The 18,580-nt window shown below is 44.6% G+C and overlaps 1 protein-coding gene across 6 annotated transcripts in view; it reads right to left on the bottom strand.

Annotated features, from left to right (window-relative positions):
• Positions 1-309: 309 nt before the first annotated feature.
• Positions 310-18,580, bottom strand: part of TENM2 (teneurin transmembrane protein 2) — a 1,209,082-nt gene continuing 1,190,811 nt past the window's right edge. For 5 of the 6 annotated variants that reach the window (XM_029218183.1, XM_029218182.1, XM_029218184.1 and 2 more), the window contains 2 exons: positions 4,065-4,195; positions 460-2,431 (listed from right to left, as the gene is read on the bottom strand). In XM_029218183.1, the coding sequence (XP_029074016.1) occupies positions 1,670-2,431; positions 4,065-4,195 (893 nt within the window). In that variant the 3' untranslated portion in view covers positions 460-1,669. Of the gene's footprint in view, positions 2,432-4,064; positions 4,196-18,580 lie in introns of all 6 variants that reach the window. The other variant, XM_029218187.1, reaches the window with a different exon arrangement.

Raw genomic sequence — 18,580 nt, 5'->3', positions numbered from 1 at the left:
AAGTCTGACTGTCCCGGGAATGCTGGGGGGACCCATCCGGGCACAGGTGGGCCTGAGGGTCCTCGCCACCCACCAGCCCCAGGCCCACACTCTCCTTCCCGTCTCTGCTCCGTGAAGGGCGGGGGCTGCAGATGTAGGGAGAGGTCACTCTAGAATTTAGAGCAGCTTGGGGAGCAGGGGGTGCCTGTAACAGGAGCTCCTCCGTAAGTTCACAATTCCGTCTCTGCCTGAGCATCTTGAGAAGCTCCCCTTTCCTCCAGAAACTTTGACCTGGCCCTCACCTCAAAGCATTTGCACAGAAGACCAGTGTCCACAGGAGTTTTAGAGACTTTATTTATGTATAAACAATTTAAACACTTTGCCATAAATTATCTTTGCTGTCCCTAGTCTTTGCTTAGCAGCAAATTAAAATTAATATAAAAACTCGATGAACAAGTCATACATGTATATTACAAAAAAGTTCCTGTACCAAAGTTCTTATTAGACATTTTTTTTGTTTTTTTTTTTACTTTTTTTTCTTCTTTTTGTGGGTTTTTAAAATTTTTTATTTTCTCTCCTCGTGGTGACTGTCATGTGATTGTCTCAGTTTCTGGACCAAACAAACACACTAATAATTTTAAATCTCAAACAGTGATTGTGCCTTGAGGCTTAGGTATGTACAGGGTGATCTGAAGTGGTGCCCGTTAGCAAAAGAGTGTCACGATGCCCACACCTCTACTGCAACTGATACCCACGAACTACAGAATCTAAACAGACTACACCCTGTAACTGCGTATTACTGTCCACAATGGAATCTTCAAAGACAAAAGAATATGAAATTTATCTGTAGTGATTATAGCCACCCTTGGAATTAAATTTTACACTCTGCGCTCAAATAAATTAGCTCAGGCCAGACTAAATCGGGACCTGAGAGTTAAGTGCTGAACGGTATTATTTCGCTTTGATATCAATTTCCTTTCTTTTCTTGTGTTTTTATATATTTTTTTCTTTAAAAAGTATTTCCAGTGCTCACTCTTTCACTTTTATCCCCCCCCCAGTCGCTACACACAAATCACCCCCAAAGTCGTGGTTTAAATGCACCTGTATTTGTTAAAAGGAAAACGTCTGTAGTATCTGTCCAACCAGCGGTCTGAATTGTTGTCCTCAACTGGTCCTGGAATGCTGGCCCTCATGGACGTCTGTGTGTCGCTCACGTGTGAATGAGTGAGGTATTAGAAGATGAGGCCTTCTCGTCTTCACGTCTCTGTTTTGCGGTCGGTGTGTTTGTTTGTGTGTATGTGTGTGGGTTTTTTTTTTTTTTTTCTTCATGTTGTGCGTGTGTCTGTTCTTCCTTTTGGACATTTTGCGTCTCTTTCCATCTCTTTGCTGTGTAGACCCAGAACAAGTGGGTCATATTTTAGGGGAACTCGGAACATGGTTGTGTGATCGTTCATTCGTCTGTTTTGTTTTTCCTCAGGAATTTGCAGCCGGGCTTTAGTCTACTTCGGGAGGTGGGACTTCTCGCGTGGACAGTAGCATTTGAACTCAAAAAATGTGAGCTTTCTTGCCACTTGGTGTCCTAAAGCAGCCCGGCCTCAGTGCCCCTGTTAGGTCTTCATCTCCTTAGGAGAGGAGAGAACAGTGACTCCCGCTGAGCCATCCAGACGAGGAATGGCAGTACATGATTTTGTTACCTCTTTCCCATCTCATTCTGTCTTAAAAACTGGATGTTGCTGCTACTGTCTGCCAGCTCGGGGTATTGCTCGACGGGAAGCACGTAATAGCCTTCGTAACCCTGCACACGCCCCGTGCTCAGAAGCTGCTGCTTCTCGCCCTCAGTCCACAGGCGGCTGCCCTCTCGGCCGTCCCTGGCTTTCTGCTGTTCCTTGGCCCAGGCGGTGCCCAGGGCCCTCTGCCTGGCCTGGTCCAGGATGCGGGCCTTCTCTTCGTCCAGGGTGTCGGGGGTGAGGCCGTAGCGGATGCTGAGCAGCAGCGTGGAGTACTGGAACTCGATGTTGGTGAACCTTCGAGTCCTGCCGTTGACCAGCAGCGTGGGCTGTGACACGGTCACGTTCACCCCGCTCTCTAGCACCTTGCGGCCGATGGTGGTGCCCAGGGTGACCAGGTCGCCGTCGGCCGAGCCGATCTTCACAAAGTAGTGGGTGTCCTTGCCCTCGATGCTGTAGTGCATCTTGTCCAGGTAGTAGGCGTTGTTCAGCACGGACGCCACCTTGCGGCTGTCCTCGCCAGCGATGCTGGACATGCCGGTGGTCACCCGGCCCTCTTTGATGGCGAACATGATGCCTTTGCCAATGATGGGCGTGGTGGTGGCGAACCAGTGGCCTGCTTTCTCTCGGATGCTGGTGTGGAGCTTCTTAGAGATGACCTGCCCTTCGAGGGCCATGAAGGCCTGGTTGTGCCTCTCAGTTGTCTGCTGGACACCTGTAATGAGCTGTGGGCATAAGAAAACACAGAAAGCTGAGAAGGTGGGCTGGGCCGCTGTGTGTACGGGCTGGGCAACACAGCGACAAAGGGTCAGAAAGAGGAAGGCTGGGACTCTCTTGCAAGAATATGTCTTGCGTCTGTCATGATAGGAGCTAAGATAGTCCTACCTTTTGGAACTAGGACAGACTGGCAGGTTTCCAGTGCTCTGATGCTAGGGCCTCTCCACCTTGTAACTGTGCCATTAACTTAAAAATGGAGGTACGGAGGAGTACCGCATTGCTGGTATCTGCACCCAGGCCTACCCACTTACCATGGCTCTCCATCACTGCGGAAGAGAGAGTCACTCTGCCCGCTGATGATCTGGCAGCTGCCGTACACACTTCAGACCCAGGAATATCCTGACCTGAAGGGCAGGGTGTTTGTCTGAGCAGCTGTGAACCCCGCTGCTGTGACCTACCTCTCTTTGAGGCCAGTGCCCTGGTTATTCACTAACTTCCTTGGGTTAGCACCTGGCTACTCAAAGTATGGCTAGCAGCTGAGACATCTCCAGGACTTGCCCTGTTAGAAAAGCAGGATCTCAGGCCTCCCTCCTGACCCACCGAGTGAGAAGCTGCAGCTTAACAAGACACTCTAGCTGGTTTGCGTGCGTATGAATGCTTGAGAAGCACCGGAATAACAGATGCTGGCTTCGTGGGCCAGAGGGACCGTCCCTGGGCTTTCTGAGTCATTTGCTGTGGATCCTAGCCCTGCTTCTGCAGAGGGATGAAATCCCCATTATCTCCTTGGCCTTGAGTTCTCTACTCACAAATTACAGCTCACCTCAATTGGTGGTTGGGGGACAGGCAGGGATAATGGAAGAGGCTGTGCTTGGGAGGTAACAGCACTTAGATAAATGAGCGAAATGATGGCTATTCATCCCCCGAGTGGTCCCCACGGGCAGAACTGTGAGAATGCTGTTCTCAGTTACCCAGCAGCTCCTCTGGTCTCTCTCTAGTGACACAGTCGGGACGATTATTCAGAGCAGGTGAGACCTTTCAGACTTCTATTGTGCCGAGCACAGGTTCTGTAGCTGGGGATATCTGAACACAGATATCCCCTGTCCAGGTGTGGCCGAGGTCTCGGCGGCACCCAAATTGAAACCACCATCTCGGTCATCACCAAGAAACCCAAGCACAGATTATGTTCAGAAAACTCAATCTGTATACCTTTGGGCCATAAAACGCTGAGGTTTTATGTAAGGCATAAAAATGTTCTTTAATGGGACAGAAACTGCAAACCACCGTTTTATTACGTCCCATAAAAGCCAAAAGGGTTATGATCTTACAGGCAGCACAGATGGTAGGTTGCTGCTAGATTTCTCAGTGCTGTGGTTAATCAAGGAGTGACTCAAGGGTACACACGGAACAGATAATGATACCACAATTAAGGTAATAATTGAGGTTGGGAAGAAATACGTGCTGCGCCAGACAAGTAACAGTACTGACATTCGTTGTCCTGCGAAGTCACCACGTTTCACGCCCCTTTTATACCCAGCTCCGATGTTTTCCTCCGCTACTGACGTGCCCTTGGCTCCAACACGGTTCTGTTTGCCAAAGCGAATGCTGATGGTCATCGGATTCTTGGCAGGGACCTCCACTTACCTGTCCGTTCTCACTTGCTTGACTCTCTGACAACTCATAGGGCGGAGGCACGAAATACATTTTGGCCCTTGGGAAGCCGGGAATTATGTTGCTAAGCTGAAATCCAAACATCACCAGCCAGCTTTTCACATCTACGGTGGAAACGAAAATAAAGATTTCTGAAATCATGATGGATGGAAAGCCAGAGAGGATCTTGGAGACAGAACAAAATAAAATGGGGGGTTGTGTATGGAGTCCAGCAGGAGAGGGAGGCAAGAGCCTGTGAAGGTCTCCTGGCCCGGACCCAGAGCTGCTTACCTGGGTTCTCGGAAGTAGATGCCCTTCCAAACTTGGTCAGTTGACCGCCACTCACCCCTCCCCATGTGGTGATTTAGGACAGTGCTGGAGTAAGATAGATCTACTTTCGATGACCTTGCTGTGTGACCTTGGGCAAGTTCCTGACCCTCTCTCAGCTTCAGGTTCCTCAGATATGAATTGGGATAACAACTGTACTAATTGCATTGGGCTGTCGTGAGGATTGACGGAAAAAATCCATGCCAAGGGCTTATCATAGTGCCTGGCACGTGGGTTGCTCAATAAATATGGACACCTTCATTTGGCAAGTATTTAAGGGAGCATCTATTATGGGCCAGTCAATGTGCTTAGAGGCTAGAGACACAACGACTGGCTACATGCAGACGTGATGATTAACACTGTGCAGGACCTCGGTGGGGGGGGGGTGCTGCTGCACTGAGGCTGGCTCATTATAGAAAGGGGATTCCCTGAGTGTATGGAACGCAGAGAGTCATCTGGCTCCTGAGACCCTTTCCTCAGGTGTCTACGCTTCAAAGAGAGGTCAAGAGAGAGCTCTGCGTGCTCAGAGGACGACTGCCCTTCCTTGCTAGGGCTCAAGACTGAGTCTGCTCCACTGTCACTCTCTCCATCTCTGTTCCTGAATTCCTTCTTAGTAATTTCATTAGACAAGCAGTCGATCCTTCCAGCAGCCTAGCCTCTTATTTTTTTGGTGATCCTCCCCCTACTAACTCTCCTGCTCATCCTCTGGACCTTGTTATCATCAATAATTCTGATCCCCCCCATTATCTCAATTTCATGTACATCATCCTCTGATCACCACCTGGACTCTCTAGTTTACTCCTTTTCGTAACCTGGCACCCATACTCCCCAAGCCTCTCCTCTCCTTAGGACCTTCAACCTACCCTAAACTTCTTTTCCCTCCCTCAGCTTCTTGGTCTCTCTTCTCTTCTCACCTAGCACACATTCCATGGGCACTCATTAGAATTATTCCCTTGTGTATTATCTCAGATCCTTGCCCCTTCATCACACCTGCTTGGTGAAACCACAATTTTGGTTAAATCATGGAAGGCCCTGCCTATTCCATGTTTATCCCTGTGCAGCTGAATGTGGCAGCAGAAAGGAATGTAACCACACTGACTGGTGTCACTTTAAATTCCTGTCAATGAACCCCAATTGTGCCTTCCTGCTCCCTGGCAATCTGACTACATCCCCTTCCTCCATTTAGCCCTTCTCCCATTCTCCTGGATGATTTAACCTCTTCTCATCTCGCCTAAAACCTCCCACACCTGCTTTCCCTTCTGCGCTCTAGCAGATGACCTTAATTTCTAGTCTAAGAAAACCGATGAGGCCAGAGGGGAATGTCCCTAAACCTTCATCATATTTATCAGCCTACCAGCATCTGCACCCATATTCCCGCCTTCCTCCTGTTACTCTAGATGAGCTGTTGGAATCAACCCTCCACTTGGGCACCAGCTCACGTTCATTTTTGCCCACTCAGGGGCAGCACTCCAGCAACTCTCTCTCTCCATCAATTTACTCCCTCTTCCAATGGATCAACCCCATCAGCGTACAAACATGCCACTAAAAAAAATCCCTCTCTTGTCCCTCCTTCTCCCTTTAGCCACCACCCGTGTCTCACCCCCTTTACAAGAACTTCTCAAACTCAAAATAATTTTCTAGACTCACTGACTCCCATTCATCTCCTCTGAATCAGGCTTTGCTCCCAGATACTCATTAAAACAACTCTCGTCAAGGTCACAAATGACCTCTGTGTTGCTAAGTCCAATGCTGACTGTGGTCCTCATCTTGTTTGACCTATCAGAACTTATCTGACAACTCCTGTGTCTCTCTCTGTCTTGGCTTTCTCGACAGCACACTCCCTTGTCCCCCTCTCACCTTTGTGGCCACCCCTTGTCCCTCATTGGTTCCTCCTCATCTCCCTACTCTGAATATCAGGATGTCCTAGACTCAGTCTGTGAACTTCTTTTGCATTCTATCTACTCTTCCAAACACGGTGATCTTATGCACCCTCAGGGCCCTCAATACCATTTACATACAGATGCTGACTCCAAAATGTATGTCTCCATCCAGGACCTCTCCCTCAATTCCAAACTAGTGTATGTAATTACACTTCAGACTTCTATCCAAAACTGAACTCATCTTCCTCCCCGCACCTGTTGCCATAGTCTTTTCCATGCCAGGTTACGGCAACTCCATCCTTCCAGCTACCATCCTTGACCTCTTCCTTTTTCTCACTCTCGATGTCTAAACCATCAGTAAGTCCTTTACTTTTTAAAAAAAATTGAGGTAAGTTTCACGTAACATAAAATTCATCATGTTAAACATTTTAAAGTACACAATGCAGTGGCTTCCAGTACCTTCACAATATTGTACAACCTTCATTTCTGTTGAATTCCAGAACACGTTCATCACCCCCAAAGAAACCGCATACCTGTTAGCAGTCATTCTGCATTCTCCTTTACCCTCAGTCCCTGAAAACCAACACTGCTTTCTGTTTCAATGGAGTTGCCTATTCTGGATATTTTGAAATCATATAATATGTGGCCTTTCATGTCTGGCTTCTTTCATTTAGCACAATGCTTTCAAGGTTCATCCATGTTGTAGCCTATGTCAGTACTTCATTCCTTTTTATGGCTGAATAACATTCTGTTATTTGGATATACCCCATGTTGTTTATTCATTCATCAGTTAATGGTTATTTGAGTTGTTTACACCTTTATTTTTTACTATTATGGATAATGCTATTATGAATATTCATGGGCAAATTTATCTTGATTTTTCTTCATTCACTGTCAGGATTTTATTATTGTTATTTTAGGATAGCATTTTAAAAAATGAAGTGTAGTTGATTTACAATGTTGCATTCGTTTCAGGTGTACAGCAAGGTGATTCAGTTATACACATACATAGATATATATTCTTTATTTAATTTTTATTTTATGTTGGAGTATAGTTGATTTACAATGTGTTAGTTTCCAGTGTACCGCTAACTGATTCAGTTACGCATGTACATATATCCATTCTTTTTCAGATTCTTTTCCCATATAGGTTATTCCAGAATATTGAGTAGAGTTCCCTGTGCTATATAGTAGGTCCCTGTTGATTATTTTATTTATAGTAGTATGTATATGTTAATCCCAAACTCCTAATTTATCCCTCCCCACCACATTTCCCCCTGGCAACCACAAGTCTGCTTTCAAAGTCTGTGGGTCTGTTTCTGTTTTGCAAATAAGTTCATTTGTATCATTTTTTTTTAGATTCCACATATAAGTGATATCATATGATATTGTCTTTCTCTGTCTGACTTACTTCACTTAGTATGATAATCTCTAGGTCCATCCATGTTGCTGCAAATGGCGTTACTTCATTCTTTTTAATGGCCGAGTAATATTCCACTGTATATATGTACCACATCTTCTTTATCCATTCCTTTGTTGATGGGCATTTAGGTTACTTCCATGTCTTGGCTATTGTAGACAGTGCTGCAATGAACATTGGGGTGTGTGTATCTTTTCAAATTATGGTTTTCTCTGGATATATGCCCAGGAGTGGGATTGCTGGGCATATGGTAGTTCTGTTTTTAGTTTTTTAAAGAACCTCCATACTGTTCTCCTCGTGGTCATGCCAATTTACATTCCCACCAACAATGTAGGAGGGTTCCCTTTTTCCCACACCTTCTCCAGCGTTTATTGTTTGTAGGCTTTTCGATGATGGCCATTCTGACCTGTGTGAGGTGATTACCTCATTGTAGTTTTGATTTGCATTTCTCTAATAATTAGTGATGTTGAGCAGCTTTTCGTGTGCTTTTTGACCACATGTATGTCTTCTTTGGAGAAATGTCTATTTAGATCTTCTGCCCAGTTTTTGATTGGGTTGTTTGTTTCTTTGATATGGAGCTGCATGAGCTGTTTGTATATTTTGGAGATTAATCCCTTGTTGGTTACTACGTTTGTAAATAATTTCTCCCATTCTGTAGGTCATCTTTTCATTCTGTTTATGGTTTCCTTTGCTGTGCAAAAGCTTTTTAAATTTAATTAGGTCCCTTTTATTTTTGTTTTTATTTTCATTACTCTAGGAGGTGGATCCAAAAAGATCTTGCTGTGATTTATTTCAGAGTGTTCTGCCTATGTTTTCCTCTAAGACTTTTATAGTATCTGGCCTTACATTTAGATATTTGAACCATTTAAAGTTTATTTTTGTGTATGGTGCTAGAGAATGTTCTAATTTTATTCTTTTACATGTAGCTGTCCAGTTTTCCCAGCACCACTTATTGAAAAGACTGTCTTTTCTCCATTGTTTATTCTTGCCTCCTTTGTCGGAGATTGACCGTAGGTGCGTGGGTTTATATTTGGGCTTTCTATCCTGTTCCATTGATTTATAGTTCTGTTTTTGTGCCAGTACCATACTGTTTTGATTACTGTAGCTTTGTAGTATAGTTTGAGGTCAGGGAGTATGATTCCTCCAGCTCCATTTTTCTTTCTCAGGACTGCTTTGGCTATTTGGGGGTCTTTTGTGTTTCCATACAAATTTAAAAATTTTTGTTCTCGTTCTCTAAAAATGCCATTGGCAATTTGATAGGAATTGCATTGAATATGTAGATTGCCTTGAGTAGTATAGTCATTTTCACAATATTCATTCTTCCAATCCAAGAACATGGTGTATCTTCCCATCTGTTTGTGTCATCTTTGATTTCTTTCATCAACATCTTATAGTTTTCAGAGTAAAGGTCTTTTGCCTCTTTAGGCAGATTTATTCCTAGGTATTTTATTCCTTTTGAAGTGATGGTAAATGGGATTGTTTCCTTAATTTCTCTTTCTGATCTTTCATTGTTAATGTATAGGAATGCAACAGATTTCTGTGTGTTAATTTTGTATTCTGCAAATTTACCAAATTCATTGATGAGCTCTACTAGTTTTCTGGTAGCATCTTTAGGATGTTTGCCATTGTGGCTGGAAAAGATGCTCGATATGATTTCAATTTTCTTAAATTTATTGAGGCTTGCTTTGTGGCCCAAGATGTGATCTATCCTGGAGAATGTTCTGTGTGTACCTGAGAAGAATGTGTATTCTGCTGCTTTCAGATGGAAGGTTCTATAAATATCAAGTCCATCTGGTCTAATGTGTCATTTAAGGTCTGTGTTTCCTTATTGATTTTCTGTCTGGATGATCTGTCCATTGATGGAAGTGGGGTGTTAAAGTCCCCCACTATTATTGTGTTACTGTTGATTCTCCTTTTATGGCTGTTAGTATTTGCCTTATATTTTGAGGTGCTCCTATGCTGGGTGCATATATATTTACAATTGTTATATCTTCTTCTTGGACTGATCCCTTGATCATTATGTAGTGTCCTTCTTTGTCTCTTGTAACAGTCTTTATTTTAAAGTCTATTTTGTCTGATATTGATACTCCAGCTTTCTTTTGATTTCTATTTGCATGGAATACCCTTTTCCACCTCCTCACTTTCAGTCTGTATGTGTCTCTAGATCTGAAGTGGGTCTCTTGTAGACAGCATATATCCGGGTCTTGTTTTTGTATCCACTGAGCCAGTCTATGTCTTTTGGGTGGAGCATTTACTCCATTTACATTTAAGGTAATTTTCAATATGTATGTTTTTATTGCCGTTTTGTTAATTGTTTTGGATTTGCTTTTGTAGGGCTTTTTTCTTCCCTTCCTCTTTTGTTCTCTCTCTTGTGATTTGATAACTATCTTTAGTATTGTGTTTGGATTGCTTTGTGTGTGTGTGTGTGTGTGTGTATCTATTGTAGATTTTTGGTTTGCAGTTCCCATGAGGTTTTGATATAGAAGTCTATATGTATACAAGATTGTTTTAAGTTGCTGGTCTTCTAATTTCCAATGCATTTACAATATCCTGTATTTGTACTCTGCTTTTCTCACGACTGCTGGTTTTGATATCATATTGGTATGTGGATGATTTCCTGCCTTTACTTTATGTTTGCCTTTACCGGTGAGCTTTCCCATTTGCAATTTTCTTGCTTTTAGTTGTGGCCTTCTTTTCCGCCTAGAGAAGTTCCTTTAGGATTTGTTGTAAAGCTGATTTGGTGGTGCTGAATTCTTTTAGCTTTTGCTTGTCTGTAAACCTTTTACTTTATCCATTGAATCTGAGCAAGAGCCTTGCTGGGTAGAGTATTCGTGGTTGTTGGTTTTTCCCTTTCATCACTTTAAGTATATCGTGCCACTCCCTTCTGGCCTGCAGGGTTTCTGCTGAAAGATCAGCTGATAGTCTTATGGGGATTCCCTTGTATGTTATTTGTTGCTTTTCCCTTGTTTTTAATATGTTTTCTTTGTCTTTCATTTTTGTCATTGATTAATATGTGTCTTGGCGTGTTCCTCCTTGGGTTTATCTTGTGTGGGACTCTGCACTTCCTGGACTTGAACGAGTGTTTCCTTTCTCATGTTAGGGGAGTTTTCGGCTATAATCTCTTCGAATGTTTTCTTGGGCCCTTTCTCTCTCTCTTCTCCTTCTGGGACCTCTATAATATGAATGTTGGTGTGTTTAATGTTGTCCCAGAGGTCTCTGAGACTGTTCTCATTTCTTTTCATCCTTTTTTCTTTATTCTATTCCACGGCAATGATTTCCAGCACTCTCTTCCAGCTCACTTATTAGTTCTTCTGCCTCATTTATTCTGCTTTTGATTCCTTCTAGTGTATTTTTCATTTCAGTTATTGTATTGTTCATCTCTGTTTGTTCTTTAAATCTTCTAGGTCTTTGTTAAACATTTTTTGTATTTCCTCAGTCTGTGCCTCCATTCTTTTTCCAAGATCTTGGATCATCTTTATTATCATTACTCTGAATTCTTTTTCAGGTAGATTGCCTATCTCCACTTCATTTACTTATTCTTCTGGGTTTTTATCTTGTTCCTTTGTCTGAAACATATTTCTCTGCTGTCTCATTTTGTCTGACTTCCTGTGTTTGTGGTCTCCTTTCTGCAGGCTGCAGGTTCGTAGTTCCTCCTTCTTCTGGTGTCTGCTCTCTGGTGGCTGAGGTTGGTCCAGAGGCTTGTGTAGGCTTCCTGGTGGGAGGGACTGATGCCTGCACACTGGTGGTTGGAGCTGGGCTTGTCCCTCTGGTGGGCAGGGCTGTGTCAAGGGGTATATTTTTAGGTGGCTGTGAGCTCAGTACAACTTTAGGCAGCCTGTCTGCTGATGGGTGGGGCTGTGTTCTCTCCCCCACCCCACTGGTTGTTTGGCCTGAGGCGTCCCAGCACTGGAGCCTGCAGGCTGTTGGGTGGGGCCAGGTCTCGGTGCCAAAATGGTGACCTTTGGGAGAGCTCACACCAATCAATATTCCCTGGGACCTCCACCACCAGTGTTCCTGCCCCCACAGTGAGCCACAGCCAACTGCTGCCTACCCAGGAGACCCTCCAAGACCCACAGGTAGGTCTAGCCCAGGCTCCTATGGAGTCACTGCTTTGTGCTGGGCCCAGTGCATGTGAAATCTTGTGTGCATCCTCCAAGAGTGGAGTCTCTGTTTCCTCCAGTCCTGTAGAGCTCCTGCACTCAAGCTCCTCTGGCCTTCCAAGTCAAATGCTCTGGGCCTCCTCGTCCCGTTGCCAGATCCTCAGGCTGGGGAGCCTGACATGGGGCTCAGAAGTCACTCCTGTGGGAGAACCTCTGCAATATAATTATTTTCCAGTTCATGGGTCACCCACCCAGCAGGTATGGGATTTGATTATAGAGTGAAAGCACCCCTTCTCCTGTCTCATTGTGACTACTTCTTTGTCTTTGGTAGGTAAAATATCCTTTTTGCTGATGGTTGTTCATCAGTTGTGATTTTGGTGTTCAGTGGTTAGTTGTGATTTTGGTGTTTTCATGAGAAGAAGTGAGTGTAAGTCCTTCTACTCTGCCATCTTGTCTGGAATCGAGGGGCTCTACATATATATTCTTTTTCAAATTCTTTTCCATTATAGCTGATTACAAAATATTGAATATAGTTCCCTGTGCAATACAGCAGGTCCTTTTTGTGTATCTATTTTATATATAGTAGTGTGTATCTGTTAATCTCAAACTCCTAATTTATCCCTTCCTCCTCCCTTCCCCTTTGGCAACCATAAGTTTTTTTCTCTGTCTGTGAGTTTGTTTCTGTTTTTAAATAACTTAATTTGTACTATTTTTTAGATTCTACATATAAGTGGTATCATATAATATTTGTCTTTCTCTCTCTGATTTTTTCACTTAGTATGATAATCTCTAGGTCCATTCATATTGGGGCAAATGGCATTATTTCATTCTTTTTTATGGCTGAGTAATATTCCATTGTATATATATGCCAAATCTTTATCCATTTATCTGTTGATGGGCTTAGGTTGCTTCCATGTCTTGGCTATTGTAAATAGTGCTGCTATGAACATTGGGGTGCATGTATCTTTCTGAGTTATAGTTTCATCTTTTCTGGATATATGCCCAGGAGTGGGATTGCTGGATTATATGGTAGTTCCATTTTTAGTTTTTTTAGGAACCTCCATACTGTTCTCCATAGTGGTTACACCGGTTTTCATCCCTGCCAACAGTGTAGGATGGTTCCCTTTTTTCCACACCCTCTCCAGGATTTATTATTTGTAGACTTTCTGATGATGGTACAAACTGATGTTTGAAAACCTCTTTTCAGTTCTCTTGTGTATACACCTAGGTGTGGAATTGCTGGGTCCTACGGTTAAATCCTTTACTTTCACTTTTAAAATAGACCAGAATCTGTGTCCACTTCTCACCACTTCCACCACCTCAGCCCTGGCCCATCATCTCTTGCCTTGATTTCTAACTGTCCTCCCTGCTTTCACTTCTGTGCTCCACATACCTTGTATGCTCCACATACCTTTAGACATGGAAAAGGCCCTTACCATTCCTTTACTCATAACACTCCAGCGATCCCCCATTTCTGTCAATGAAAAAGTGAAAGTCCTTCTAATGGTCTCTAAGGACCCTTGCCCGTGATCTCTCTGACCTTGTCTTCTCCTCCTCCTCTCTCTCTTGCTCACTCAGCTCCAGCCTCTGTGCCGTTTCTTGAACATGCCAGGTGCACACTCATCTCGGAGCCTTTATACAGGCAAGCCCTCTGCCTGGAGTGTGCTTCCCTGAAGGTATCTTCTGGCTGTCTCACTCTTCCATTTTTCAGGTCTTGCTCAGATGTTGCCTCCAATAAGGCCAACTTCATGTTTAACCCCTGCCTGTTCCCACCCCCAGAAATCCCAAGTCCCCTTCCTCCACTCATCCCCCCACCCCCAAAACAGTTACCACACTTGAACATGTGTCTCATTTGGGCATTTATGACATTTATTGTTATTGTCTGTCTCCCTCACCGGGAATGTAAGCTCCATCAGGACCCGGAGTTAAAAAATCTGTTTCATTCACTGATGCTGATGTCTCCCCAGGCCTAGCACAAAATAGGTGCTCAATAAGTATCCATGGAGTGGATGAACAAACACTGACTATATGTGGCAAAAGCCACCCTGAATAGCGTGTGTGACAGAGGAACTACCTGTACCTGCTTGAGAAGATGCTTCTGAAGGGGCTGAGTAAGGTCTACACACCTCCTGCCCTGGGACTGTTATGAGGGGTTTAATGCTGACTTCACTACTGAACATACAGGCCTAGAAGACCCTCTAATGAGAGTGACTCTGGAATCTACAGTGTGTCCATCAGCCTTAGGCATAAACAAGTTCCTTGAATGACGTGGCAAGTACACGTATTAGCGATAGCCCATTTAAGAGTCATTTAACCTCAGTAATCATCAGGAAGATGCAAGTAAAAGCCACAGTGAGATAGCACCATACACCTGTCAGAAGCACTGTCACCAAAAAGACAAGAAACAGTAAGAGTTGGTGAAGATGTGGAGAAAAGGGACTTCTCGTGCAGTGTTGATGGAAATGAGAATTGGTGTAGCCACTATGGAAAACAGTATGGAGGGTCCTCAAAAATTAAAAATACAACTACCATATGATCCAGCAATTCCATTCCTGGGTATTTATCCAAAGAAAACACTAATTTGAAAAGATATATGCAACCCCATGTTCATCGTAGCATTATTTACAATAGCCAACATATGGAACCTAAGTGTCCATGGACAGATGAATGGATAAAGAAGATGTGGTATATATACATATATAATGGAACATTACTCAGCTATAAGAAAGAGTGAAATCTTGCCATTTGTGACAACATGGATGGACCTGGAGGAGATTCTAAGTCAAAGAAGTTACAGAAAGACAAATAACATATGTTTTCACTTAAATGTGGACTCTAAAAAACAAAACTAATGAACAAATGTAACAAAACAAACAGACTCAGATACAGAGAACAAACAGGTGGTTGTCAGAGGGGAGGTGGGTTGGAAAATGGGATAAATAGGTGAAGGGGGTTAAAAGCTACAACTACCAGTTATAAATAGGTCACAGGGATGTAATGTACAACTCAGGGAATATAGTCAGTAGTACTGTAATAACTTTTGTGCATAATCTATAAAAATATTGAATCACTATGTTATACCCCTGAAGCTAATGTAATACTGTAAGTCAACTATACGTCGATAAAAAACGTCATTTAAGAATACAGGTTTGAAATTGCCTTAAAAAGTGTGTCAGCATCAAGCAGACAGAAGCCTCGCTTTAGTCTAGCAATGATCATATATCCACAGAGCACCTCTGTGCAGAGTAGGTGGTGAGTGCTGTGCAGTGCGGTTACCAAACTTTGGGTATTTGTGGTTACCCGTCACGATCACCTATCGTGGTTGTTTTGCCATATCCGGGGATCACCTGTACTTGTTTTGTTTTGTCTACTTAAGCACATCCATGATAAAAAAGAAACTTTATGTCACTACCATAAGTGGGAGAGCCCTCTCACTTGATGCAAACAGAAAATAACTGTAAAATTAAAACAGAACAACGCAATTAAGCAGGAGCATGATTTTGTTACCTGCTACCCGGGGAGTCTTAGACCTGCTCTGTCTGTTAAAAAGGGAGATGAGAAGTGTTAATGAGGTGTTACGTACACACCGGCATCAAGTGGAGGCTTTCTCCTCTGCCGAATTGGGAGAATAAAAAGATCACTGAAGAGAAACCAACTTTCCCCATCTGTGTTTCCATGTTACTTAATACCTCATCTGAACAACATATAAACTCAGCCCATCTTTCACCAGGGATATGGGGGGAATCCCAAGAAAGGCAAGAGAGAGGTCTTTGCCCTCAACAGACTCTCCCCTGCAGGGATCAACTTGATCTCTCCCCTGCAGGGATCCCTCCCTAGTCTCCAGGAGATGATGTTAACAACCCCCTGCCTTTGGGACCAGACATTTTAATGGCTGCTCCCATGAACAGTAATAGTTCATGTCATCTATCTGTTCTAGCTTTTTAAGTTTCTAACATGGCTTGGTTTCCAAGTCTAACTCTTCTGAAAAATGTTTCTTCAAGTTGCTTGTCTCCTCCATCCTGCAGAAGGCACTTCTGGTACCACACAAACACCCCTCCTCCTTTCAAAGTCACTGGCTGTCTCTGGTGACAGCCTCCCTAAACAATCTGTCGAGAGGGAGTCCTTGAGGTAGGAGTGGCGATGTGGCCCTTCCTAATAGCCCATCACTCCCCTGCCCCATGTTGTTCACAGCATGGGCAGCTGAGGCCTGCGCTCTCTCTCTAACGCACGCTGTCAGCACAGCAGCCTAGGTGGTAAGTGCAGAGAGAGAAGAGAGTAAAGCAAGAAGGAGGCTGGGCCTCCCTCCTCACTTAGGGAAATCAAACTCCACAAAATCCGACTTCACGTTCATGTGTGCCTGGGGGTCTGTAAGCCCAGAGACAGCCGGGGAGAAGCCAACCAGAGTCATCGTGGGTGACATATGGGAGGTTCGCTTACCTCCAAATTTGGGGTTTCAGATTTGCCAAAGCAATGCCACTCAGAGCAGAGTTGGGATCTGTTTCAGGGTGGAGCTGGAGACCCCTGGGAACCCCAGAGAATTACACAAAGGTGGTAATTTCACTCCTCACCTACAAACTCCCTGTCTCCAAGTGCATAGCTGCTTATAAGTAACAAATGCATTCCTACCATTGATAAGTCTTTGCCCAGGGCTAGGTGCCTTAAGTGTCATGATTCACTTACTTTTCACAGCACTACAGGGTGAGTGCTGTTACCGGCACAGTGCTGCCAATGAAGAAGCTAAGCCTCAGAAAGTTTAAGACATTCGTATGGGTCACACAGCAAGTGATTGGCAAGGCCAGAATTGGTGTCTGGAGATGTATTCAGGTTCTAACATCAGAAGGAACCGGCTTGAGGACGGGCCAGGCTTGGGCCTGAGCACAGGTCTTGGTTTGCCCAGGACTGAGGAGTTTCCTGGGACTCGCTGTCACTGGAAAAGCCCAGGGCACTGCAGGTTTTTGGGGAGAGGGTCTGTACCTCTCAGTCTGTCTTTTATATCCTTTCCTCTAGCATCTTTCGTATCACAGATATATCAGTCATCAATATATTACCTTAAACAATAACTGGTAAAAAGGGTGCAGCTTTAGAGCCCGTGAGTGGGAAAGGAATCACTTCTTGCCCTCCCTTACCCTATGTTGGTAGATACAGCTGTGTCCAGCCCAGATGTCTTTGAGCTCCTAACGGGTGTCCTCTCCTGCTCTCCTTTGTGCCAGCATTTTGGGGGAGAACACAGCCTCCTGCAGCCTCAGGAGCTGTCTCTTGCATTCAGAGAGCTCTGTTTCCAAACAGCAAAGATTCTTTTGAGCACCAGAGAGACAGTAGTTCTGTCCACTGTGCTCCTGCCGACTACATCTTAATTCCTTTTTCAACTGTGAGCTGCAAGTTCAGCCACTCTGCTCATCTCCTACGATGCAAATCAAGACGCATATAGATGGGTTTACAGATTCGCCAACATCCGAATGGCGGAGAATGACTTGGTGTTCTCTTCTGGGCTGCAGTCTCCAGGGGTCATCTCACGTTGAGCGGCAGCCCCTCTTACTTTGCTTTGACTGCAGACATCAGCTCTATGCGTGCAGCTTCTCTAACGTTACCTTTTACTTTAGACTCTTTCTAATGTTTTCTGGATTCGGTTTTGTTGGACTTAGTTCAACTTGGTTTGATGCCCGTTTATTGAGTCTCCATGAAGCACTGGAATGAGGAAAGCCGTCTTGCTATTCAGAAAACTCGAATTTCTTTTTGTCTTTTCAGGAGGACCAGGAGAGTAGCTGAGGGGGTCAGTGAGGCACACTGTGCTCTGCGAATGATTTTGTTTGGGTCTTGGCAGCTGTGGGTGTGTGTTCATCCCACGCTGAGGGCTTTCTTTTTATTTGCCTTTGGCTGATTCATCCCTAAGGTATCCAGTGCCAAGCCAGGCTCTGGGAAGCGCACTCTTGCGGGGTGGGGCCTTTTTCTCCTATGGCTGAGATAGGCATGGGCTGCCTCCCCGTTCACATTGTTTCCTTTGGCTGGAATACGCTTCCTCTCCCTCCCCCACTTCATAATGGCCTCTGCTCAAAGGCCACCTATCTGTGAGTGCCCTAAAGAGACAAGACACTTCCCACCACTCTCTAACTCTCTACCTGCTTCATTTATCTTCCCTGCTTTATCATTATCTGAAACTATATACATATGGGTGTGTACTTTCCCGAGAGGTCCTTTAATTTGAAACTGCAGTGAACTGGGGGGGGGCGGGGACACAAACCCGGCCAAGCCCTGGGGAAGAGAGGACGCCCTGGTAGAGCAGCATGGCAGGGCCTCCTGACGAGGCGCACTGGGGAGACCAGGAGGGAACTAGCTTGGCCAAAACTCCTGCACCCCAAAGGTGGCAGCTGCTTCGGTTGTAGGAGGATGCTGGCTTCAACTTCAAAGGCTCTGGGACTTGTCAGTGAGGCATAGCAGGGCCACAAGTTGACCTTTAGGGTCATCTATTTCTTTCTGCAGCATGGGGCACTGAGGGCAGCCCTGTGTTCCAAGGAGCTGCTGCTTTCTTTCCAATCTTGGGGGTGGACAAGTGATCCCTGGCCACCTGAGGGTAGGGACCCCTTGGGCTTGACGCTTCCCTGGCCCATTGGCCAAGAGCTGTGAGTTTCCTGGAACTTGGGGAAGGGCTTGGAATTGGGGTCCCTATTGTTACTCCTCTACAATGCATGTACAGGTGAGATGGCTCCAGATTCCTTGCTGAAAGTTGGTATTTTCCCTCCCATCCATCCATCCATCCATCCATCCATCCATCCATCCATCCATCCA

Source organism: Monodon monoceros, unplaced genomic scaffold, assembly GCF_005190385.1.
Source record: "Monodon monoceros isolate NGI ecotype Baffin Bay Population unplaced genomic scaffold, NGI_Narwhal_1 Super_Scaffold_12, whole genome shotgun sequence".
NCBI classification, from domain to species: Eukaryota; Metazoa; Chordata; class Mammalia; order Artiodactyla; family Monodontidae; genus Monodon; species Monodon monoceros.
This window is presented reverse-complemented; position numbering and strand designations above follow the sequence as displayed.